Source organism: Scyliorhinus torazame, chromosome 17 (genome assembly GCF_047496885.1).
Source record: "Scyliorhinus torazame isolate Kashiwa2021f chromosome 17, sScyTor2.1, whole genome shotgun sequence".
NCBI lineage: Eukaryota > Metazoa > Chordata > Chondrichthyes > Carcharhiniformes > Scyliorhinidae > Scyliorhinus > Scyliorhinus torazame.
The window spans coordinates 72,498,107-72,523,621 of record NC_092723.1 but is presented as its reverse complement, the minus strand read 5'-3'; the positions used below and the strand labels follow the sequence as shown (position 1 = coordinate 72,523,621).

The 25,515-nt window shown below is 46.5% G+C and overlaps 1 protein-coding gene across 3 annotated transcripts in view; it reads left to right on the top strand.

Annotated features, from left to right (window-relative positions):
- The window catches only part of LOC140393946 (AT-rich interactive domain-containing protein 2-like), a 467,509-nt gene that overhangs the window by 375,350 nt on the left and 66,644 nt on the right, over window positions 1-25,515 (top strand). For all 3 annotated transcript variants that reach the window (XM_072480629.1, XM_072480628.1, XM_072480627.1), the window contains one exon: window positions 1,876-4,262. In XM_072480629.1, the coding sequence (XP_072336730.1) occupies window positions 1,876-4,262 (2,387 nt within the window). The remainder of the gene's footprint in view (window positions 1-1,875; window positions 4,263-25,515) is intronic.

The following is a 25,515-nucleotide window of genomic DNA, read 5'->3' as shown; positions in this document are numbered from 1 at the left end:
GGTTGAGCAGGTTCTTCGGAGTGGAGGACAAGTGTGGGAGGTGCGGGGGAAGCCTGGCGAACCACACACATGTTTTGGTTGTGTCCGGCACTGGAGGGGTATTGGAAGGGAGTGACGGGAGTGATCTCGAAGGTGGTGAAGGTCCGGGTCAAATCAGGCTGGGGGTTAGCTTTATTTGGAGTTGCGGATGAGCCGGGAGTGCAGGAGGCGAAAGAGGCCGATGTCGTGGCCTTTGCGTCCCTAGTAGCCCGGCGTAGGATTTTACTCATGTGGAAGGAAGCGAAACCCCCCCGGACTGGAGGCCTGGATAAACGATATGGCGGGGTTCATAAAACTGGAGCAGATGAAGATTGCGCTGAGAGGATCGGCTCAAGGGTTCACCAGGCGGTGGCAACCGTTCCTCGACTACCTAGCGGAACGTTAGAGGGAAGATAGATGACCAGCAGCAGCATCCCAGGGGGTGGGGGGGGGGGGTAAATTGTTTGGGTTTTTGGAGGGGGAGAGGGGGCGGGGGGGAGTATTACTTTGTGTTATTGGGTTAGTTTACCATGTTAGTTACACAGTGTTATATTGCAGTTATCATGTCACTTGTATTTTTATTTCTTTGATTTGTAAGGGAAAAGATTGTGTTTGAAAACTTTAATAAAATATATGTTTTTTAAAAAATAATAATAAAGTTTGTTTTTATATAGCATATCCCTCTTTATCAGAGGAATCATTCCTGGAGTGAAGATTCCTTCCCTCACAGTTTTGCAAACTTAAAAAAAAAATGTTTGGGGTTCTTCAAGTGTTGGGGTCCAGTCTGGGATTTTAACAAAATGCTGTCATTTTAATTCCATGAAAATCTGGAATTAAGTCTTATTGCCGGTGTCATAAAAACCTACCTGATTCACTAATGTTCTTTAGGGACCTGTTGTCCTTGCCTGGCCTACATGTGACTCCAGATTCACAGCAATGTGGTTGACTCTTAACTGTTTTCTGAAATGGCTTCGCTAGCACTCCGTTCAAGGGCATTTCGAGATCATAAGACCATAAGACATCGGAGCGGAAGTAAGGCCATTCGGCCCATCGAGTCCACTCCGCCATTCAATCATGGCTGATTTCAACTCCATTTACCCGCTCTCTCTCCATAGCCCTTAATTCCTCGAGAAATCAAGAATTTATCAACTTCTGTCTTAAAGACACTCAACGTCCCGGCCTCCACCGCCCTCTGTGGCAATGAATTCCACAGACCCACCACTCTCTGGCTGAAGAAATTTCTCCTCATCTCTGTTTTAAAGTGACTCCCTTTTATTCTAAGGCTGTGCCCCCGGGTCCTAGTCTCCCCTGCTAATGGAAACAACTTCTCTACATCCACCCTATCTAAGCCATTCGTTATCTTGTAAGTTTCGATTAGATCTCCCCTCAACCTCCTAAACTCCAATGAATATAATCCCAGGATCCTCAGACGTTCATCGTATGTTAGGCCTACCATTCCTGGGATCATCCGTGTGAACAACAAATGCCAGCGATGTCCACACCCCATGTGAAAATTTTGAAAAACTACCACCTTATCGAGGACAATTGGGCATAGGCAACAAATACGGTCCTTTCCAGCAACACGCATATTCCATGAACAAATTTTTTTTAAATGATTTCTGGGATGAGAGAGCTGTTCTGTGCTGTGAGATCGAGTAGGGTACTACCTGAAGTTTCGAAGAACAAGAAGTCATCTCATGGTCAAGGTGTAGGTAATATAAGTAAAATGAATGAAAAGGTTGGATAATTTAAAGAATCATTCATTTATTGTAACTACAATTGAATTAGTAAAAGTATTCTTTCTGCAATATGTGTCTGTGTGTATATGGCATTTAACCCATTTTCTCTCTCTTCTAGGTATGACGGTACCTAGCCCAGCTCTCCAAATGCACAGAACCCTTACATCTACAAGTCAACCACTGACGCAAATCCTCTACACAACCCAGACCCAGAGTGTTACCCAGCTGCCTCCTGGTATAAGTACCCCTATCCAGCAACATCAATACTGTACTATTGCAAGCAAGGTGCCCACACCCATTGGAGGGATACAGCCTAGTACTATACAAGCATCTGCTGTTCATCCAAATTTTCATTCTGCAGTAACAACGGTAGTTCCTGGAAATACTGTAATGCAAATGGCAGCGACCAAAGTCACTACAGCAGTGCATCTGCCCACTGTGACCACATCTGTTCATCTTCCTCATGTTGCTGTTACTCCCCAATCCCTTGCTGGTCAGCAGTCTATCTGTTCAACAACAACAGTTCCTGTTCTCCATCAAACACTGCCTAATGCTCAGTTTGCTTCACGAATGCACCCTATTACAAATGCTGCCATAGTCTCTCAAGGACAGCTTATCCAACCTTCCACTGCCCAACCTGTGCAAGTGCATCTTCAATACACAGCAGCTACCACTGCTGTTGTGTCTGCTGCTGCTGTCCAACTGCCGAGCAGCCAGACTTTTACCATAGCAGGCAGCCACAACTCTGTTTCTTCCCAGACATTTCAAAATATTAGTCCAACACCATTAACTATTGTCAGCAATTCCACCCAGCTTCAACAGCAACAAGCCCAACAAAGTGTCCAAGTGATAGTTGGACATCAAGGTCAAGTTTACCCTGCCAGTTTTCATCAGATTGTTCTAACAAATCAAAGTGGAATTTCTTCTACCCAGTTGCCCCCACCCTCCCTGGTGAACCCCAGTACCTGTGGGCAAGTGCTTTCTGTTCAGCAACCTCCAATTCAAGTCCATGTTCAACAACCTTCCATGGGAGGTACTCAGTCTAGTACTGGTGAAACCAGCGTAATTAAACAGTTACTACTTCCTAAACCACCGCCTCATTCCCAAGCAGGTAAGCTCCTACTTCCTATCCCACAAGTGTCATCTTCTGTTACCAGAGCTCAAAGTCCGCAAGTTGTTTATCAAATGATGGCCAATACAGTACCTAGTGTTGGAGTTCAATCCCAGTCTCAGCAGCTGGTTGTAAGTCAGTCAAACTTGCAAATCCTGCAGCCGCATGGAGGCCTGCAAACTGTGCAGATTATTCCAGGCCAATTCATTTCTACCACCAGCCCGAGCACCATTCTCCAGGGACCACCTCTCAACCAACAGGTTACTGTCACTGTTGTACCGAATACTAATTTAACCAACACACACGTGACCCAACTAAATACAAATCCTGCAAACAGTCTTCCTGGAGATCACAGTGCAAAACCAGTCATCAGTACCCATGTTATCCAGTCGTCACATGTCCCATTCAACCAAAGCAACACAAAAGTTGACGAGTTTGAGGGAGAGAAAAATGTTTGTCAGAAAGCTGAGGATGCTACAAAACTGCTTAGTTCACAATCTCAAGAACAAACTGTTGGACTGATAGAGAATTCTTTCTCGGGTAATGCTTGCAATGCAAGCAATGGACACCTAAATGGAAGAGTTGATCAGACTGGGATGCTACTTAATGGGGAAACTAAGAAGGAGAACCCCAGCTCAGGGATGAATCATTGTGGTTTTGTGGAGAGCACATCAGCTTTCCAGGAATCGAAAGCTAGCAGCGGGGCAAACTTGACAAATGGGGATCCAATGTTAGAGAAACCTGGTGCAGCAGAAATGAAAAATGTTTTAAAAAGGCCTTTGATCAATGGGGATTCTGATTTTGCTAAAGGCGATCGTTCACACATAGGGAAGGACATTCCAAATGAGAAGTCAGTTGCATCTAACCATTTGGGAAATGGGGAAATTCTTAATCAAGAGCACCAAGATGCAAAATGTCGTCTGGATGGTGAGAGCAGTCAACCGGGAAAAATGTGCAATGGACCTTCTTCAACTTCCAATGTGAAATCGCATGCACACACTACAGTAATAGTACCAAATCCTACTGTTCAGCAAGCACACAGGAACTCTGTATTAACGAGTGGAACTGCAGCAGTCACTTTTAATGTAACCTTGCCTCAGCCTCATCATAATGGAAATATGGTTATACAGTCCAACCCTATAGAATCTTCTCAAGTGACCACATGTCAGAGCAGCAACACACTTTCTGCTTCAAAGCTTTCCACCTGTGAAGGTCAGCAATGTCGACAAGCCGTCAAAAGGCCTGGTGAAGACGCAGCTGGTGTTTCCATGGCAGGTATCCCAAATAAAGTAGGGGTGAGAATTATGACTGTTAGCGACCCTACAAAAGCTGGTAGCAACACCATGATGGTGGCTGTCCCTGCTGGTGCCACCATTAATACAGCAACAATAGAAGTAAGTATGTCTTTAGTATTCTTGCGAAGTTAAAATGTTCATAAATGATTTAAAGGATTTTTGTAGCCATATTGAGAAAATTTAAGGAAATTCCAACATGCCAGTGGACTAATAGTATTCAGAATATTTACAGTGATACAGCTGTGCCTAGTGTTTGTGAGAGTAGAGTGGAAATGGGTTAACAACATGAAATCTATATGGACATAAAATAATTGACAGCAAAAATAACCCATGACTGTAGATATGGAAACTTGTATTCAGCATAGTTTCAAATCAATGAACCTGTACTTCCAGAAATACCGATCAGGTCAAGAATGAATGGTCCTTGCTGATTGGCAGAAACTGAAGGTTCCTGGTGATAATATCAATGTGCCCAGAGGCCTTAGGTTGACCACAGTCTTGTCTATTTTGGTTCCAAAGCTTTTTGCAGCTATTATGATCCATATCTTAATCCTGGAGCACAGTAAGAAGTCTTACAACACTAGGTTAAAGTCCAACAGGTTTGTTTCGAATCACTAGCTTTCGGAGCACTGCTCCTTCCTCAGGTGAATCACTGCTTTCGGAGCAGTGCTCCAAAAGCTAGTGATTCGAAACAAACTGTTGGACTTTAACCTGGTATTGTAAGACTTCTTACTGTGCTCACCTCAGTGCAACACCGGCATCTCCACATCATGGCTTAATCCTGGAGTGCAGAGAACATTTCACAGGTTTTAGAATATCCCCATGATTGAAGAAAGAAACCCATTATTTTAGGTTAGCTGTTATAAATGCCTAAATATGAAATTAATATTATTTCTTGAATTGGTATTCTGTAAATAAACCCTCAAATTATGTTGGAATTCCATTTTAGGACTGCTGTAGCTCCTGCAAGGTTAGAAATTAAATCTGGAACAGTAGCTTCCCCTTAGGTGGATGTTCATCTGTATTCTTCACATTTTTGTATGCATGATTTTGCGGGAAATTATAAAAGATTGACGATTCAAAAGTGATGTGCGCCAACTCTCAGCACAGCAACAAAGCCTCTTGTGATTTATTACTCAAAAGGGAAATTAAATCCATCTGAGGTGCTGGATAATCTCCAATGCCTTTTTTATTTAAATGGAAAAATCTGTGTTCTTTTGTATCTTGCTCTTCCTATGTTTGGTAAATTTAATATCCTATTTATATTACAGTGCTGTCCTGTAGGGCAGTGCTCTAATATAAATATGCATTCCTCTGGAGGCACGGATCACCATCTAAGGAGATGATTCTTGTTTCCTGCTATCAATGGCAAAGGTAAGTGTCTGCTGCTACCAGTGCTACTTTTGGCTTTGTGTGGGTTGCGCTGTTGTGGGTTTTCACATTCAAGACCTATGCAGGTCATTCTTCAGTGTTAAGCTTACTTTGTGACATTCATCTAAATACACTTTGATTTAAAGTAAACTGTAATACCACTGTACTGAATGGTAGAACCGGTATTAATACACTTCAAAAGCACGAGTGGCCTGAAAAGAAATGGGTATTAGCAGTTCCAAACAACTTTGTTTGAAAGACACAAGGGGCACTTGCAAATTTCAAACTGGAGGGCAGCACGGTGGCGCAGTGGTTAGCACTGCTGCCTCACGGCACCGAGTCCCAGGATCGATCCCGGCTCTTGGCCACTGTCCATGTGGAGTTGGCACGTTCTCCCTGTGTTTGCATAGGTTTCGCCCACACAACCCAAAGATGTGCAGGGTAGGTGGATTGGACATGCTAAATTGCCCATTAATTGGAAAAAAATGAATTGGGCACTCTTAAATTTTTTTTAAAAAAATGTCAAACTGGATCGCCTTCCAAGTCCTAAGCCCTCTTAACACCTTGAATTCAGCTGGCCCTGGCCTCCTCCCCCACCCCACATATCCACTGCTGCTGTTCCTTCGGTATCAGGATTTGAATCATCACTACAACAACTGGCAGTTAGTACAAAGACCATTTTGAAAATAAGGACAGCTGATGCCCGTCCATGAGATGTTGTAAAGTACAGTTTTAGTTGAATTTAATGTTAATTCATTAATTGCTCTTCTGTTACATTATAAATGTTCAATTTTAAATCATTACCTACTACTAAATTGTATTTTCCCACCTAGCCCATGTAAACTCACTGAGTTGACCATTATTCATGCGTGCAACCCTGTACAATGTCGACAGGCTATTTGTGGAATAAATCACAGTCAAGCTCTTACTTCCAGCAAGAGGGTCATTATGTAAAAGAAGTTTGAACCTTGCCTGATTCTTCTGCTAGTCATTTTGGGGGCACTGGGGTCAGTTGCAGCAGATGAACATATGAATTAGGAACAGGATTTAAAGATATTCAATGACCCTGCCTTCACCACTCTCCATGGAAGGAAGTTCCAAAGACTCTTGACCCTCTTTTTAAAAAAAAATCTCTTCATCTCTGTCTTAAATGGGAGACAACCTATTTTTAAACTGCGCCCCCTAGTTCTAGTCTCTCACCCAAGGGGAAACATCCTTTCAGCACCCACCCTGTCAAGTTCCCTCAGGGTCTTCCATGTGTCAATAAGATCACTTCTCATTCTTCTAAACCCCAAAAAGATACAGGCCCAAACCTGTTCAGCCTTTCCACATAAAACAAACCCCAGCCTTTGCAGCCCAAGTATCAGGTCAGCGAATCTTCTCTGAACTGCTAACCTATTTATTGTGGTGATATACATCACTGTAAGTACATAAAGGGTTAATGTACATACACTACACCTAGCTAGACACTAGAGGGAACACCAGAGACGTGACACACAGACAGTCAACCAATAGGTCAGTAAGATAGGATACGACCAATGGGCAGTCACGATACACAGAGGTGACACTACCATAGGAGGGCATTACACCAACCCATATAAAAGGACATATCACACATGCTCAGTCTCTTTCCAGTGGAGACACTCAGTGAGTACAGACACAGGGTTGATTGAACATCACTCCCACCACGTGGATTGTAGCAGACTGGTTAGTCAGTCTGAGTAGCTATAGCAGGATTAACAGTAGCGTTGAATCCAAGTAGGAGAATTGTTAATAGTTTAATAAACGTGTTGAATCTATCTCCAAGTCTGAACCTTCCTTTGTCAGAGTGCACATCAAGGAAGCAGCTTATGCTACGACAAGAGCATAACAAAACATGGCACCAGTGAGTAACTGTTGAAATCCATACAGCTCAACTCAACAAAACAATGACTACCAGCAACAAGAGCCAGGCAAGATGATGTTCGAGATTCTGGTCCCACAGCAGCTCAGGTACCAAGACAATCTCAGTGAAAACTGGCGTTGGTTCCGACAGAGATTCGAGATCTACCTGGTAACGTCCGAACTAGATGGCGTGGCGGATGCAGAAAAAATAAAGCTTCTACTTACCATCGCGGGTCCAGAAATCTTCCAGACCTTCAAATACTCAAAGGGGCAAAACAAGAGCGACTTCCAGGCAGTCCTGGACAGATTCCAAGAATTCTGCGAGGAACATACAAGAAGAAAAGATAAAAGAGGTGCCAAAACTCACCGCGAGGTAGGCTTGCAGCAACGAACGGCAGTTTTGAATTGCAACCATCTTGGAAAAGGTGCTGCACATGCGCAGTTGCGCGAAGACCGCACAGAACAGGAAGGTCCGTTTGCGCATGCGCGGCTTCTCGCGCATGCACAATTGCGAAAAAGGTCCCAAGTAAAGGCACAGCGATCTGCGCATGCGCAATCACTTCCTACGCTCTACGTCACAAGCGTCGTGACGTCAGAAGCCCTGGACCACGCCCACTTAAAGGGGAAATGTCCCAAAACACGAGAAAAAAAATTTAAAGCCTTAAAACCAGATTCTTTCACCTGGAACAACAGCACAATGCCTGAAATTCGACCAGTAGCTGAAAGTAATCGCTGCAGAACCCTGCAACAAGCAGTTAGCAACGCCCAAAGAGATGATACAGTCCTTGAAGACTATGACTCAGATCTTGTATTCTTCTTTGGACATCGCGAGCCCAATGCCAGCTCCGACACAAAACGTGATGATATGGTCTTGGAAGACAACGATTCAGATAAAGCTTTCACCTTGGGAGGCTACCCCAGTACCAAATCCGAACTGCAACTAGACGTGTTGTACATTGAAGACCCCGACGACGAGTTCTTCGGATTTGAGGATCTTCAGCCCAGCACATATGACATCCTGACTCGTGAGTGCAGAATTATGCTGCGGCCTGCCGCCAAGAGACAGAGAGCGGTACAAGCCCACATAGAGCGGCCTGCTGCCACACAGGGTGTGGTCCACGCATCACGAAGGGTCCCCGACTCCACACACAAAGCGACGAAAGACTTCACAGCGAGCTCGTGGACAGACTCCACGATAGAAGCAACGCAAGATTCCACAGCGCAGTCCTTGCATGAACAAGAAGTGACTCCAGTGACACAAGCCTCCACAGCGAGCTTGTGGACAGACTCCATGATAGAAGCAACGCAAGACTTCAGAGTGCAGTCCTTGCATGAACAAGAAGTGATGACAGTTTCCACAGAGAGACCAATGCACAAATCCACACAAGGAATGCTGCAAGACTCCACAGAGGGAGTGACACAAGCCTCCACAGCGAGCTCGTGGACAGCATCCACGATAGAAGCAATGCAAGACTCCAAAGCGCAGTCCTTGCATGAACAAGACCATGAGGGTCTAGCAACCTCCTCTGAGTAACCAGCAGCAGACGATGCAAGTCTACCAAACTCTAGTGAACAAGAAGAAGACTCTGACAGTCTACCACGCTCAAGTGTACAGCAAGCAGACTATGACAGTCCACCCAGATTATTTGAGCCACCAGAAGAAGACTGACGGTCTACCCAGCTCAAGTGAACGACAAGAAGACACTGAGGCTCTACCCACTGTATGTGAGACAAGTGATGATGGCATCCAACTTCCCATACCAGATGTGCAACGTGACAGATCTCAGCTAGTGTGTACAGAGGCACTGGACAATCACAGTGAGACAACTGGTGACTCCGGTGACACCACGTTGCTTCAAACCTCATTTGCTCGAGCCTCTCCACGAGCAAATGCATTCCTGAATGTTTTGACACCGGACGGGGAGCATCAAGAAACCCCAGAAGATTCAAGTGAACCTGAAATGACTCCAGACGGGGAGCATCAAGAAAGCTCAGCTGACTCAAGTGAACCTGCAGTGACTCCGGACGGGGAGCATCAAGAAACCAAAGCTGATTCAAGTAAGCCGGACATGACTCCAGACGGGGAGCGCCGCAAACTCCAGTGACGGCACGCTCAAGGAGACAGCAGACGCCACAAAGCACGCTAACACGAGTAACTGTGTGAAGGACTCGTATTATCCACAGAGTGTGGACCTTGAGCGCAGCAAACACGGCAACAAAACCAACCACAACAACAACATCAAAGACAGTAGCAAGAAGCGTACCAAAGGCAACAACGTCGACAACAAGCACGACAAACACAACACCAATGGAACTACGACTGGTACGACATGGTACAGCTCTGCAAATGAGGGACACTGTTACTGCTCAGCTCAGTACAATGACATGCCAAGGCAGGACGATGCATCTTACCAATTCACATTTGCTGCACTACCTTTTTTTAAAAAAAAATATTTTATTGAAAATTTTTGGTCAACCATCACAGTACATTGTGTATCCTTTACACAATAATATAACAGTATAAATAACAATGACCTGTTTTATAAACAAAGAATAAATAATATATAACAAAAACTAAAACTAAATGGCAACTGCCTTGTCTCAGATAAACACTCTCCAGTAATATGATTTAACAGTCCAATATACAATTATTTATAGCAACGACCTATACATATTATACATATATATTAATAACCCTGAGACTCCTTCTGGTTCCTCCCCCACCCCCCTGGGCTGCTGCTGCTGCCTTCTTCTTTTCCATTCCCTCTATCTTTCTGTGAGGTATTCGACGAACGGTTGCCACCGCCTGGTGAACCCTTGAGCCGATCCCCTTAGGACGAACTTAATCCGTTCCAGCTTTATAAACCCTGCCATGTCATTTATCCAGGTCTCCACCCCCGGGGGCTTGGCTTCCTTCCACATCAACAGTATCCTGCGCCGGGCTACTAGGGATGCAAAGGCCAAAACATCGGCCTCTCTCGCCTCCTGCACTCCCGGCTCTTGTGCAACCCCAAATATAGCCAACCCCCAGCTTGGTTCGACCTGGACCACCACTACTTTCGAAAGCACCTTTGTCACCCCCACCCAGAACCCCTGTAGTGCCGGACATGACCAGAACATGTGGGTGTGATTCGCTGGGCTTCTCGAGCATCTCGCACACCTATCCTCGACCCCAAAAGATTTACTGAGCCGTGCTCCAGTCATATGCGCCCTGTGTAACACCTTAAATTGAATCAGGCTTAGCCTGGCACACGAGGACGATGAGTTTACCCTACTTAGGGCATCCGCCCACAGCCCCTCCTCAATCTCCTCCCCCAGCTCTTCTTCCCATTTCCCTTTCAGCTCATCTACCATAATCTCCCCCTCGTCCCTCATTTCCCTATATATATCTGACACCTTACCGTCCCCCACCCATGTCTTTGAGATTACTCTGTCCTGCACCTCATGCGTCGGGAGCTGCGGGAATTCCCTCACCTGCTGCCTCGCAAAAGCCCTCAGTTGCATATACTGGAATGCATTCCCTTGGGGCAACCCATATTTCTCGGTCAGCGCTCCCAGACTTGCAAACTTCCCATCCACAAACAGATCTTTCAGTTGCGTTACTCCTGCTCTTTGCCATATTCCAAATCCCCCATCCATTCTCCCCAGGGCAAACCTATGGTTATTTCTTATCGGGGACCCCACCAAGGCTCCCGTCTTTCCCCTATGCCGCCTCCACTGTTCCCAAATTTTCAAAGTCGCCACCACCACCGGGCTTGTGGTGTATTTCTTCGGTGAGAATGGCAATGGGGCCGTCACCATAGCTTGTAGGCTAGTCCCCCTACAGGCGCCCTCTCCAATCTCTTGCACGCCGCTCCCTCCTCTTCTCCCATCCGCTTACTCACCATTGAGATATTGGCGGCCCAGTAGTACTCACTTAGGCTCGGTAGTGCCAGCCCCCCCTATCCCTACTACGCTGTAAGGATCCCTTCCTCACTCTCGGGGTCTTCCCGGCCCACACAAAACTCATGATACTCTTTTTGATCCTTTTGAAAAAAGCCTTCGTGATCACCACCGGGAGGCACTGAAACACAAAGAGGAATCTCGGGAGGACTACCATTTTAACCGCCTGCAACCTCCCTGCCAGTGACAGGGATACCATGTCCCATCTCTTGAAGTCCTCCTCCATTTGTTCCACCAATCGCGTTAAATTTAACCTATGCAATGTACCCCAATTCTTGGCTATCTGGATCCCCAAGTAACGAAAGTCACTTGTTACCTTCCTCAGTGGAAAGTCCTCTATTTCTCTGCTCTGCTCCCCTGGATGCACCACAAACAACTCACTTTTCCCCATGTTCAGTTTATATCCTGAGAATTCTCCAAACTCCCGAAGTGTCCGCATTATCTCTGGCATCCCCTCCGCCGGGTCCGCTACATATAGCAACAAATCATCCGCATACAGAGATACCCGGTGTTCTTCTCCTCCTCTAAGTACTCCCCTCCACTTCTTGGAATCCCTCAATGCTATTGCCAGGGGCTCAGTCGCCAGTGCAAACAGTAATGGGGACAGAGGGCATCCCTGCCTTGTCCCTCTATGGAGCCGAAAGTATGCAGATCCCCGTCCATTCGTGACCACACTCGCCACTGGGGCCCTATACAACAGCTGCACCCATCCAACATACTCATCTCCAAAACCAAATTTCCTCAGCACCTCCCACAAATAATCCCACTCCACTCTATCAAATGCTTTCTCGGCATCCATCGCCACCACTATTTCCGCTTCCCCCTCTGGTGGGGGCATCATCATTACCCCTAGCAGCCTCCGTATATTCGTATTCAGCTGTCTCCCCTTCACAAACCCAGTTTGGTCCTCATGGACCACCTTCGGGACACAATCCTCTATCCTCGTTGCCATTACCTTGGCCAGAATCTTAGCGTCTACATTTAGGAGGGAAATAGGTCTATAGGACCCGCATTGCAGCGGGTCCTTTTCCTCCTTTAGGAGAAGCGATATCGTTGCCTCAGACATAGTCGGGGGCAGCTGTCCCCTTTCCTTTGCCTCATTAAAGGTCCTCATCAGTAGCGGGGCGAGCAAGTCCACATATTTCCTGTAAAATTCAACTGGGAATCCATCCGGTCCCGGGGCCTTCCCCACCTGCATGCTCCTAATTCCTTTCACTCCTTCCTCTATTTCAATCTGTGCTCCCAGTCCCACCGTTTCCTGCTCCTCCACCTTGGGAAATTCCAGTCGGTCCATAAAGCCCATCATTCTCTCCCTCCCATCCGGGGGTTGAGCTTCGTATAATTTTTTATAAAATGCCTTGAACACTCCATTCACTCTCTCCGCTCCCCGCTCCATCTCTCCTTCCTCATCCCTCACTCCCCCTATTTCCCTCGCTGCTCCCCTTTTCCTCAATTGGTGGGCCAGCAACCTGCTCGCCTTCTCCCCATATTCGTACTGTACACCCTGTGCCTTCCTCCACTGTGCCTCTGCAGTACCCGTTGTCAGCAAGTCAAATTCTACGTGTAGCCTTTGCCTTTCCCTGTACAGTCCCTCCTCCGGTGCCTCCGCATATTGCCTGTCCACCCTCAGAAGTTCTTGCAGCAACCGCTCCCGTTCCCTACTCTCCTGCTTTCCTTTATGTGCCCTTATTGATATCAGCTCCCCTCTAACCACTGCCTTCAGCGCCTCCCAGACCACTCCCACCTGGACCTCCCCATTATCATTGAGTTCCAAGTACTTTTCAATGCACCCCCTCACCCTTAGACACACACCCTCATCTGCCATTAGTCCCATGTCCATTCTCCAGGGTGGGCGCCCTTCTGTTTCCTCCCCTATCTCCAAGTCCACCCAATGTGGAGCGTGATCCGAAATGGCTATAGCCGTATACTCCGTTCCCCTCACCTTCGGGATCAACGCCCTTCCCAAAACAAAAAAGTCTATTCGCGAATAGACTTTGTGGACATAGGAGAAAAACAAAAACTCCTTACTCCTAGGTCTGCTAAATCTCCACGGGTCTACTCCTCCCATCTGCTCCATAAAATCTTTAAGCACCTTGGCTGCTGCCGGCCTCCTTCCAGTCCTGGACCTCGACCTGTCCAGCCCTGGTTCCAACACCGTATTGAAATCTCCCCCATTACCAACTTTCCCACCTCTAGGTCCGGGATGCGTCCTAGCATATGCCTCATAAAATTGGCATCATCCCAGTTCGGGGCATACACGTTTACCAAAACCACCGTCTCCCCCTGTAGTTTGCCACTCACCATCACGTATCTGCCCCCGCTATCCGCCACTATACTCTTTGCCTCAAACATTACCCGCTTCCCCACTAATATAGCCACCCCCCTGTTTTTCGCATCTAGCCCCGAATGGAACACCTGCCCCACCCAACCTTTGCTTAGTCTCAACTGGTCTATCAGTTTCAAGTGCGTTTCCTGTAACATAACCACGTCTGCCTTAAGTTTCTTAAGGTGTGCGAGTACCCGTGCCCTCTTTATCGGCCCGTTCAGCCCTCTCATGTTCCACGTGATCAGCCGGGTTGGGGGGGCTTTTTAGTGGTGAGATTCCTCCGTTTTCCATCCCCTTGTCGATTAGCCATCCCCTTGTTCCAGCTCTTCACCCGGTTCCCACGCAGCTGTGTCCCCCCCAGGCGGTGCCCCCCCGCCCATCCCACCCCATACCAGCCCCCCCCCCTCTCCCCAGCAGCAGCAGCCCAATAATTCCCCCCTCCCACCCCCCCACCCCCACTAGATCCCCCACTAGCGTAGTTACACCCCCCATGTTGCTCCCAGAAGTCAGCAAACTCTGGCCGACAACGGCTTCCCCCCGTGACCTCGGCTCGCACCGTGCGACACCCCCTCCTTCCTGCTTCCCTATTCCCGCCATGATTTTCATAGCGCGGGAACCGAGCCCGCGCTTCCCCCTTGGCCCTGCCCCCAATGGCCAACGCCCCATCTCTTCCACCTCCTTTCCTCCCCCCACCACCTCCTGTGGAAGAGAGAAAAGTTACCACATCGCAGGATTAATAACATAAAACTCCTCTTTACCCCCCTCTTCGCCCCCCCATACTCGCCCCACCACTTTGTTTCAAACGTTCTTTTTTTAATAACCCGCTCATTCCAATTTTTCTTCCACGATAAAAGTCCACGCCTTATCCGCCGTCACAAAGTAGTGGTGCCTCCCTTGATATGTGACCCACAGTCTTGCCGGTTGCAGCATTCCGAATTTTATCTTCTTTTTGTGAAGCACCGCCTTGGCCCGATTAAAGCTCGCCCTCCTTCTCGCCACCTCCGCACTCCAGTCTTGGTATACGCGGATCACCGCGTTCTCCCACTTACTACTCCGAGTTTTCTTTGCCCATCTAAGGACCATCTCTCTGTCCTTAAAACGGAGGAATCTCACCACTATGGCTCTGGGAATTTCTCCTGCTCTCGGTCCTCGCGCCATCACCCGGTATGCTCCCTCCACCTCCAGCGGACCCGCCGGGGCCTCCGCTCCCATTAACGAGTGCAGCATCGTGCTCACATATGCCCCGACGTCCGCTCCCTCCGCACCTTCAGGAAGACCAAGAATCCTTAGGTTGTTCCTCCTCGCGTTGTTCTCCAGCCTTTCCACACATCGTTTATGGTGTGCCTCGTGCATCTTCGTCTTCACCACCAGGCCCTGTATGTCGTCCTCATTCTGGGCAGCCTTTGCCTTCACGACCCGAAGCTCCCGCTCCTGACTCTTTTGCTCCTCCTTTAGCCCTTCGATCGCCTGTAATATCGGGGCCAACAGCTCCCTCTTCATTTCCCTTTTGAGTTCTTCCACGCAGCGTTTCAAAAACTCGTGTTGTTCAGGGCCCCATATTAAACTGCCACCTTCCGACGCCATCTTGGTTTTTGCTTGCCTTCCTTGCCGCTGCTCTAAAGGATCCACCGCAATCCGGCCACTTTCCTCTCCTTTTTTCATCCGTATCCAGGGGGGATTTCCTTCTGGTTCACCGCACAGTACTTTTAGCCGTTAAAATTGCCGTTGGGGCTCTTATTAAGAGCCCAAAAGTCCGTTCCACCGGGAGCTGCCGAAACGTGCGACTCAGCTGGTCATCGCCGCACCCGGAAGTCTCTTTGCTGCACTACCAACAGACAACCTGGCTTTCAGGACAGATGCCATCAAGAATTACCACCGCAAGCATCGAAAGAAAAAAAGAGTCCAAATCAGACAACAAAGTGATGTGACCACTTCTTGGTTCCTTCAGCACAGGGACACTGATGGCGTTTCCAAAGCAATGCCACCATCAACATCACCAACTCACCAACCAAACAAGAAAGCCACTCAACCATAATAATTAATGAACTTTGTACTCCTGCATATGATTTAGACTTACTGTTTAATGATCAATGTTATCATTTCTTGTACAGAGTATCACTCATCTACTTAGTTATTCAATTTTCTTTAACACTGTACAGAAAGTATGTAACGAAAAAAGGGAGGATATGGTGATATACATCACTAAGTACACAAAGGGTTAATGTACATACACACCTAGCTAGACACTTGAGGGAACACCAGAGACATGACACACAGACAGTCAACCAATAGGTCAGTCAGATAGGACACAACCAATGGGCAGTCACGATACACACAGAGGGGACACTACCACAGGAGGGCATTACACCAACCCATATAAAAGGACACAGCACACATGATCTTCCTCTTTCCAGTGGAGACTCTCAGTGAGTACAGACACGGTTGATTGAACATCACTCCCACCACGTGGATTGTAGCAGACTGGTTAGTCAGTCTGAGTAGCTATAGCAGGGTTAACAGTAGCGACGAATCCAAGTAGGAGAATTGTTAATAGTTTAATAAACGTGTTGAAGCTATCTCCAAGTCTGAACCTTCCTTTGTCAGAGTGCACATCAAGGAAGCAGCTTATGCTACGACAAGAGCATAACAAAACATTTATATCCTTTCTTAAATAGGGCAGCATGGTGGCACAGTGGTTGGCACTGCTGCCTCACATCCCCAGGTACCGTGTCCAATTCCAGCTTTCGGTGACTGTGTGGAGTTTGCACGTTACTCCCCATGTCTGCATGGGTTTCCTCCAAGTACTCCAGTTTCCTCACACAGCCCAAAGATGTGCAGGTTGGGTGGATTGGCCATTCCAAAATTGCACTTTAGTGTCCAAAGATCTGTAGGTTGGGTTATGGGGATAGGGTGGTGGAATGGGATTGGTGGAGTGCTCTTTTGGAGGGTCAGTGCAGATTTGATGGGCCAAATGGCCACCACCTGCGGCGTAGGCATCTATGATTCTAAATAAGGAGGCCAAAACTGTACACTGTTCTAGATGTGGAAAAATGTAAAAAAAAACTTACAATTTTCCAGATGTGGTCTCATCAATGTACAGCTGCTGCAAAGTATCCCTACTTTTATATTCCATTCCCCTTGCAATAAAAGACAATATTCCATCTACCATCCTAATCACATGCTGTAGCTGCACACTAACTTGTTCTGATTCATATATCATGATCTCTCATTACTGTAGAGTTCTGTAATCTCTCTACATGTAATTAACATGCTTTTTATTCTTCCTGCCAAAGTGGGCAAGTTCACATTTCCCCACATTATGCACCATCTGGTCATGTTTTTGGCTACTCGGGTTCTCTGTCCTTTGCAGATTCCTTATGTCCTCTTCACAACTTACTTTCTTAACCTATCTTTGTGTCATGAGCAAATTTAGAAACCATACATTCGCTCCTTTTCTCCAAGTCATTGATATAAATTGGAAATAGTTGAGGCCCAGCCTGTGGCACTCTACCCATCGTATCTTGCCAGCCAGAAAAAAGCCCATTTACCCCTACTCAACTTCCTGTTAGCTAATCAATCCTCTGTCCACAGTAATATGTTACACCCTACACCAGGGTTTCCTGAACATTTCGATCCATGGGACCACTAGTGATCGCCCAAAGCATCGGGTACCCAAGCATTCTCATATTGTCATCGTGCAAAATAGATGTGAACACAAATCAAATGTAAACAAGTCATTTCTAGATCTATCTATGCATATATTAATCTAGTTCTTAAAAGGTTATCTGATCAAATATATAAGTCCTACCCTTTGTCATTTTTAATGAGAGGAATGAAGCTGGAAAGCTGACTCTAATATTTGGACTAACGTTTCTTTCTCCCGGACGGCACGGTGGCGCAGTAGTTAGCACTGCAGCCTCACGGCGTCAAGGACCCGAGTTCGATCTCTGCACTGGATCACTGTTCGCGGAGTTTGCACATTCTCCCCGTGTCTGCGTGGGTCTCGCCCCACAACCCAAAATGTGTAGGGTAGGTAAATTGCCCCTTAATTGGAAAAAATTGAATTGGGAATTTAAAAAAAAATCTTTCTCTCCCTCACACTCGCGCCTTTTATATTCACACACATATGCATGTGTTTCTCTCTCACATTCATATACTCTCTCTCCGCAGCACCCTCACACATGTAGATTGCACGCACTTATTTCCCGAGGATTGAACACCACCTCTTTTCCCAAGGCCCTGCTACAGACTGTAGGCCATGTGCAGCCACTCCTCACTGCTGCCGCTGCCACCACCACCCCGCTTCTGCAGATTTGTCTCCTACCTCACCTCTGCCTTGCTGTTGGCTGCAGGCTTCTCTGTCCAGCAACAGTGCGGTGGAATAAATCAAATGGGCCAATTAGAACAAAGCCTTCAGAGCACTGCATGCTGAAAGGCTAACTAGGCAGCCTATCAGCATCCACTGTTCCAAGAGACCTTGCTCTGATTGGCTCATTTGATTTCTCTAATTCTTCTTTAATTTTGCACATTCAAACTGACATTTACTGGCCATGTGGTGGCTGCCAACTTTGTGAACACTTGAGGGTCTGTGGGCCCCAGTTTGGGAACCCCTATCCTATACCATGAACTCTTATTTTTCACAGTAACCGTTGATGTGTGGCACCTTGTCAAATGCCTCTTGGAAATCTAAGTAAAGCACATCCACAGGGTTCCAGTTTTGCTTGTTACATCCTCAAATAACTAATAAATTAGTCAAACATGATTTCCCTTTCGTAAAACCATATGGCTGCCTGATTGCATTAAAATGTTCTAAGTGTCCTGCTATAACCTCCTTAATAATAGATTCCAGCATTTTCCCTATGACAGGTGTTAACTGCTTTCTGTCTCCCTACTTTATTGAATAGAGCAGTCACATTTGCTATCTGGATCCAGGGAATTGTGGAAAATTATAAAGTCAGACTTTTACAGCACAGAAAGAGAGGTCCTTTGGCTCACCATGTCTGTGCCGACCATCAAGTAGCCTCATATATATGCTGTGGTGTTTCAAGTGCTCTCCAAATGCATCTTAAATGTTGTGAGGGTCCCGCCTCTACCACCCTTTCAGTTTCAAATTCCCACCACCCTTTCAGTTTCAAATTCCCACCACCCTTTGCCCATTGCCTTAAATCTATGCCCCCTGGTTATTGACCACTCGACTATGGAGAACAGTTTCTTCCTATCTACCCTCTCTATGTCTTCCATAACTTTGTACACCTCAATCAGGTTCACCCCTGCCCCCCCAACCTTCTCTGCTTGAAGGAGAACAACCCCAGCGCAACCACTCTCTCTTCATAGCTGAAACGCTCCATCCCAGGCAAATCTTCTCTGCACCCTTTCTAGTGCAGTCACATCCTTCTTATAGTATGTCGACCAGAGCTGCACACCGTACTCAAGTGTGGCCCATCAAGCATTTTAAACAGCTCCATCATAACCTCCCCGCTCTTATATTCTATGCCTCAACTAATAAAGGCAAAAATCCCATATGCCTTTTTAACCACCTTACCTACCTGTCCTGCTGCCTTCGGGGTTCTATGGACATGCACCCCAAGGTCCCTCTGGTCCTCCATACTTCTTAGCATCCTACTGTTCATTGTGTATTCCCTTGCATTGATAGCCCTCCCAAAATGCATTACCTCACTCTTTTCAGGGTTAAATTTAATTTGCCACTTCCCATCTGACCAGCCCATCTAAATCACCCTGTAATCTTAAGGCTTTCCTCCCTGCTATTTACTACATCACCAATTTTTGTGTCATCTTTGATCTTACTGATCATTCTACCCTTATTCCCACCTAGACCATTAATGTACAGTACAAACAGCAAGTGATCCAGAACTGATCCCTGCAGTACACTATCTCAGCAGCCACCTCTTTAAAGACCTTCGTATCTAATACATCAGGACCTGTTAACTTGGCATCTTTTAGTTCTAATAATTTTCTCAGACATTGTAATTGTTTTAAGTTCCTCTCTCCCTTTCATCTTCTGTAAGAAGTCTTACAACACCAGGTTAAAGTCCAACAGGTTTGTTTCAAACACTAGCTTTCGGAGCACTGCTCCTTCCTCAGGTGAATGAAGAAACACATACATAGACAAATACAAGGATGCTTAGAATGTGAGCATTTGCAGTTAATTAAGTCTTTACATATCCAAGATCGGGGTAACCCCAGGTTAAAGAGGTGTGAATTGTCTCAAGCCAGGACAGTTGGTAGGATCCCGCAAGCCAAGGCCAAATGGTTTGGGATGAATGTAATGTGACATGAATCCCAAATCCCGGTTGAGGCCGCACTCGTGTGCGGAACTTGGCTATAAGTTTCTGATCGCGATTTTGCGTTGTCGCGCGTCCTGAAGGCTGCCTTGGAGAAAGCTAACCCAGAGATCAGAGGCTGAATGCTCTTGGCTGCTGAAGTGTTCCCCGACTGGAAGGGAACAACCCCAGCGCAACCACTCTCTCTTCATAGCTGAAACGCTCCATCCCAGGCAAATCTTCTCTGCACCCTTTCTAGTGCAGTCACACCCTTCTTATAGTATGTCGACCAGATTGTTGTTCTCCTGGTGATTGTCGCGCAATGTCCGTTCATTCGTTGTCGCAGCGTCTGCATGGTCTCGCCAATGTACCACGCTTCGGGACATCCTTTCCTGCAGCGTATGAGGTGGACAATGTTGGCTGAGTCGCACGACTATGTACCACGTACTTGGTGGGTGGTGTTCTCACGTGTAATGGTGGTATCCATGTCAATGATCTGGCACGTCTTGCAGAGATTGCCATGGCAGGGTTGTGTGGTGTCGTGGTCGCTGTTCTGAAGGCTGGGTAGTTTGCTGCAAACAATGGTTTGTTTGAGGTTGCGCGGTTGTTTGAAGGCAGGTAGTGGCGGTGTGGGGATGACCTTGGCAAGATGTTCATCTTCATCGATGACGTGTTGAAGGCTGCGAAGAAGATGTCGTAGTTTCTCCGCTCCGGGAAAGTACTGGACGACGAAGGGTACTCTGTCAGTTGTGTCCCGTAAATTTGTCTTCTTAGGAGGTTGGTGCGTTTTTTTGCTGCGGCGCGCTGGAACTGTCGATCGATGAGTCGATCGCCATACCCCCTTCGTACAAGGGCATCTTTCAGCGTCTGTAACGCTCCTCCTCGTCTGAGCAGATCCTGTGAATACGGAGGGCTTGTCCATAGGGGATGTCTTCTTTAATGTGTTTCGGGTGGAAGCTGGAGAAGTGGAGCATCGCAAGATTATCCGTAGGTTTGCAGTAAAGCGAAGTGCTGAGGTGACCATCCTTGATGAAGATGAGTGTGTCCAAGAATGCAACTGATTTTGGAGAGTAGTCCATGGTGTGTCTGATGGTGGGATGGAACTTATTGATGTCATCGTGTAGTCGTTTCAGTGATTCTAAGCTGTGGGTCCAAAAGAAAAAAATGGCATCCATGTATCTGGTGTATAATGTCGGTTGAAGGTCCTGTGCGGTGAGGAGGTCTTGTTCAAACTTGTGCATGAAGATGTTGGCATATTGAGATGCGAATTTGGTCCCCATGGCTGTTCCATGCGTCTTTGAATTTGTCTATATATATGTTTCTGGAACATATCTCTTCATTTACCTGAGGAAGGAGCAGTGCTCCGAAAGCTAGTGTTTGAAACAAACCTGTTGGACTTTAACCTGGTATTGTAAGACTTCTTACTGTGCTCACCCCAGTCCAATGCCGGCATCTCCACATCATGGCTACCATCGACACCGCGAACTGCCGGCTCAAAGTGGAGAGGATCTCCAGGAAGATCGTGCATATTGACACTGACATTAGGTTTCTACAAAGATGCAAGAAAGCAGACAAGATCCCGAAAGGACTACAGATCACAAACTCACTCAAGTCGTCCTACAACACAGACCACGCTGAGAGACTCGGCCATCGCACCTCTCTCACACTCCTCAACCACCTCGTACGCCAGCTCTACAGCAGACGACGCAACCTGGAAACCAAGATAGAGGCCATATTCTCAACTTGCGCTCAGGACGCAGCAGACAAGCTGTGGAACACCGCCAAACAGATGAGACAACGATACTATGCCACCTATATGCACACCAAGAACAGGAAGCTTGATAAACTCGGCCTCACCACCAGCAGCAACCAAGCCTCCCAGTACCACAGTAGAAAACAAGACAGGGAAATCTATTGTCAACTTGTCGGACTACACCCTTCAACCAGACGAAATCAAAGTCCTCAGCAGAGGGCTCAATTTCTGCACCACCACCAAAAGGGACCCCATCAGTCTCGCGGCAGACACTGAGGAATTCATCAGGCGAATGAGGCTCCGGGAATTCTTCCACAGACCCCAAGAGGCCGACAGCGAACCCAAGGAGACTACCAATGAACCAGACCAGCAGACCGAGATCTGCGGTTCGGCAACCGAAGAGGAAAGAGTCGAATTGGACCCCTCCAGAAGGCCGATGCCCCAGACTTGACATGTATGCTCAAGCCGTCAGGAGTCGCGTCAATGCCAGATTCATCAGTCGCATTCACAAGACGGCCCCGAACGTCACCCAAGCACAATGCAACGCCATCTGCGCTCTCAAGACCAACCACAACATCGTCATCAAACCAGCAAAGGAGGGGCCACCGTCATACTGAACAGAACGGACTACTACAAAGAAGTATACAAACAACTCAACAACCAGGAACACTACAGACAGCTACCCGCAGATCCGAACAAGGAACACATCCGCCAACTCAACAGACTGATCAAGACCTTGGATCCAGCCCTTCAAAGCACCCTACGTGCTCTCATCCCACGTACTCCCCGCATTGGAGATCTCTACTGCCTCCCGAAAATACACAAGGCCAAAACAACAAGTTATTGGGTTATGGGGATAGGGTGGAGGTGCTGAACTTGGGTAGGGTGCTCTTTCCAAGAGTCGGTGCAGACTCGATGGGCCGAATGGCCTCCTTCTGCACTGTAAATTCTATGATCAAATTCTATGACACGAGTGCGGCCTCAACCGGGACCTGGGATTCATGTCGCATTACATTCACCCCTCACCATCTGGCCTGGGCTTGCGAAATCCGACCAACTGTCCTGGCTTGAGACAATTCACACTTCTTTAACCTGGGGTTACCCCTATCTCTGGATATGTAAACACTTAATTAACTGCAAATGCTCTCATTCTAAGCATTGTCTTGCATCTTTGAATTTGTCTATATTTATATATATGTTTCTGGAACATACCTCTTCATTCACCTGAGGAAGGAGCAGTGCTCCGAAAGCTAGTGTTTGAAACAAACCTGTTGGACTTTAACCTGGTGTTGCCAGACTTCTTACTGTGCTCACCCCAGTCCAACCCCACATCATGGCTTTCATCTTCTGATTCACGATTATTAATAGGATTTTATTTGTATCCTCCACAATTAAGACAAATGCAAAATGTCTGTTTGTTTCATCCGTCATTTCATTGTTTTCTGTTAGTAAAATAACGAAAAATTGCAGAAAGCTGCAACACAAAGGAACTTGGAGGTACTTTGCATGAAACATAAAGCTAGCATATGTGCAGCAGGTAATCAGGAAGGATAATGGGATGTTGGCCCTTATTTAAAGGGGGTTGGAGTATAAGAGTAGGAAAATATTGTTGCAACTGTACAAGGCACTGGTGAGATCACATCTGGAGTGCTGTAAGCAGTTTTGGTCCCCTTATTTAAGGAAAGATATGATTTCATTGGAGGCAGTTCAGAGAAGGAGCACTAGGATGATCACTGATATGGAGGGGTTGCCTAATGAGCAACAGTTAAACAGGTTGCGACTCTACTCATTAAAACATTTTTTTTTTTTAAATGATCTTTATTGTCACAAGTAGGCTTACATTAACACTGCAATGAAGTTACTATGAAAAGTCCCTAGTCGCCACATTCCGGCACTTGTTCGGGTATACAGAGGGAGAATTCAGAATGTCCAAATTACCTAACAACACTTGTGAGACTTGTGGGAGGAAACCGGAGCACCCGGAGGAAACCCACGCAGACACGGGGAGAAGATGCAGACTTCACACAGACAGTGACTCAAGCCGGGAATCGAACCTGGGACCCTGGTACTGTGAAGCAACAGTGCTAACCACTGTGCTACCATGGCTTAACCAGGTAAATGCTGAGAGGATGTTTCCCCTCACGAGAGAGTCTAGGACCAGAGGGCATAGTCTCAGAATAAAGAGATGCCAATTTAAGACTTGAGATGAGGAAGAATTTCTTCTCTTGAGGGTTGTGAGTCTTTGGAATTCCTTGCCACAGGGGCAGAGTCCTTGTGTATATTTAAGGCTGAGACAGATAGATAAATTCTTGATCAGGAAGGGAATCAAGGTTACGGAGAAAGGGCAGGAAAGTAAATGTGAGGAATGTCGGATCAGCCATGATCCTATTGAATGGCGGAGCAGGGTTGAGGAGCTGAAAGGCCTGTTCCCATTTCATATAGAATCATAGAATTTACAGTGCAGATGGAGGCCATTCGGCGCATTGAGTCTGCACTGGCCTTGGAAAGAGCACCCTACTTAAGACCACACCTCCAACCTATCCCAGTAACCCCACCTAACCTTTTTTGACACAAAGGACAATTTCTTATGGGCCAATTCCCAAACTCACTCTCCAGAAGACAAATGTCTACTTTACTTTTTATTTTTAAAATACCTGTAAAAGCCCCTATCTGTTTTTGTATTTCGAGCTAACTTTCCCTTGTACTGTAATTTTTCCCTTTTTAATCTTTTAAAAAAATAAGTACCCAATTCATTTTTTCCAATTAAGGGACAATTTAGCGTGGTCAATCCACCCAGCCTGCGCATCTTTGGGTTGTGGGGGGCAAAACCCACGCAAGCACGGGGAGAATGAGCAAACTCCACATGGCCTTTTTAATCTTTTAGTCATTTATTGCTATTGTTTATATTCTGTCCAATCTTCAAATTTGCCATTTATGTTTGTGGGATTAGATGTTTTTTCTTTCAATGTTATATTATATTTAACTTCCTTAGTTAGCTACAAATGGTGTGCTGTTCCCTCTGGAATGTATCTTTTCTGAGTATTCTGAAATATCTCATTTGTTGCCTGCTTTACTAACCTATCCCTTATCCAATTTTTCCAATTCACTTTAATCAGTTCTGTCTTTGTGCCCTCATAATTGCCCTCTCCCTCAAACTGAATGAAATTCGATCATAATCACTACTACCTACGCGTGCTTTTACTGTGACATCTTTAATTAATCCTGTTTTGTTGCACATTATGAGATCTAGGATGGCCTGGTAGAACATGCTGCTAAGAATCTGTTTTGAAAATACTGAACGCATCATCCAGGCTACCTTTGTCAATCTGATTCATCCAATCTATATGAGAATTAAGATCACTCATTATTATCACCATATCTTTCTCACAAGTCCCCATTACTTCTTCCTTTAGTGGTAGTTACTTTTAGGGGGCCTATAAGCCAGGCTCACAAGAGATTTTTTTTCATTTGCTACTTCTCATGTCTACCCAAACTGATTCTGCATCTTGATCTCCAGAACTAAGGACATCTCTCTTTCTTGTGCCAGTGTCATCCTTAATTAACAGAGCTCTCCCTCCACCTTTCCCTAGCTTTGTGTCCTTCATAAATGTCACACATCCTTGAAGATTCAGGTCCCACCCTTTGTCATCTTACAGCCATGTCTCTGAGCCAGCTGTTGTGGTAATACCCAGGTATTGCGGTACCTGAGAGGTGGATGACCATTGGCTAGACCCAGGAGTCTACCATTGGCTGATGTACATATACTCCGCCTCTCAGGGCAGAGCTAAGAACCGG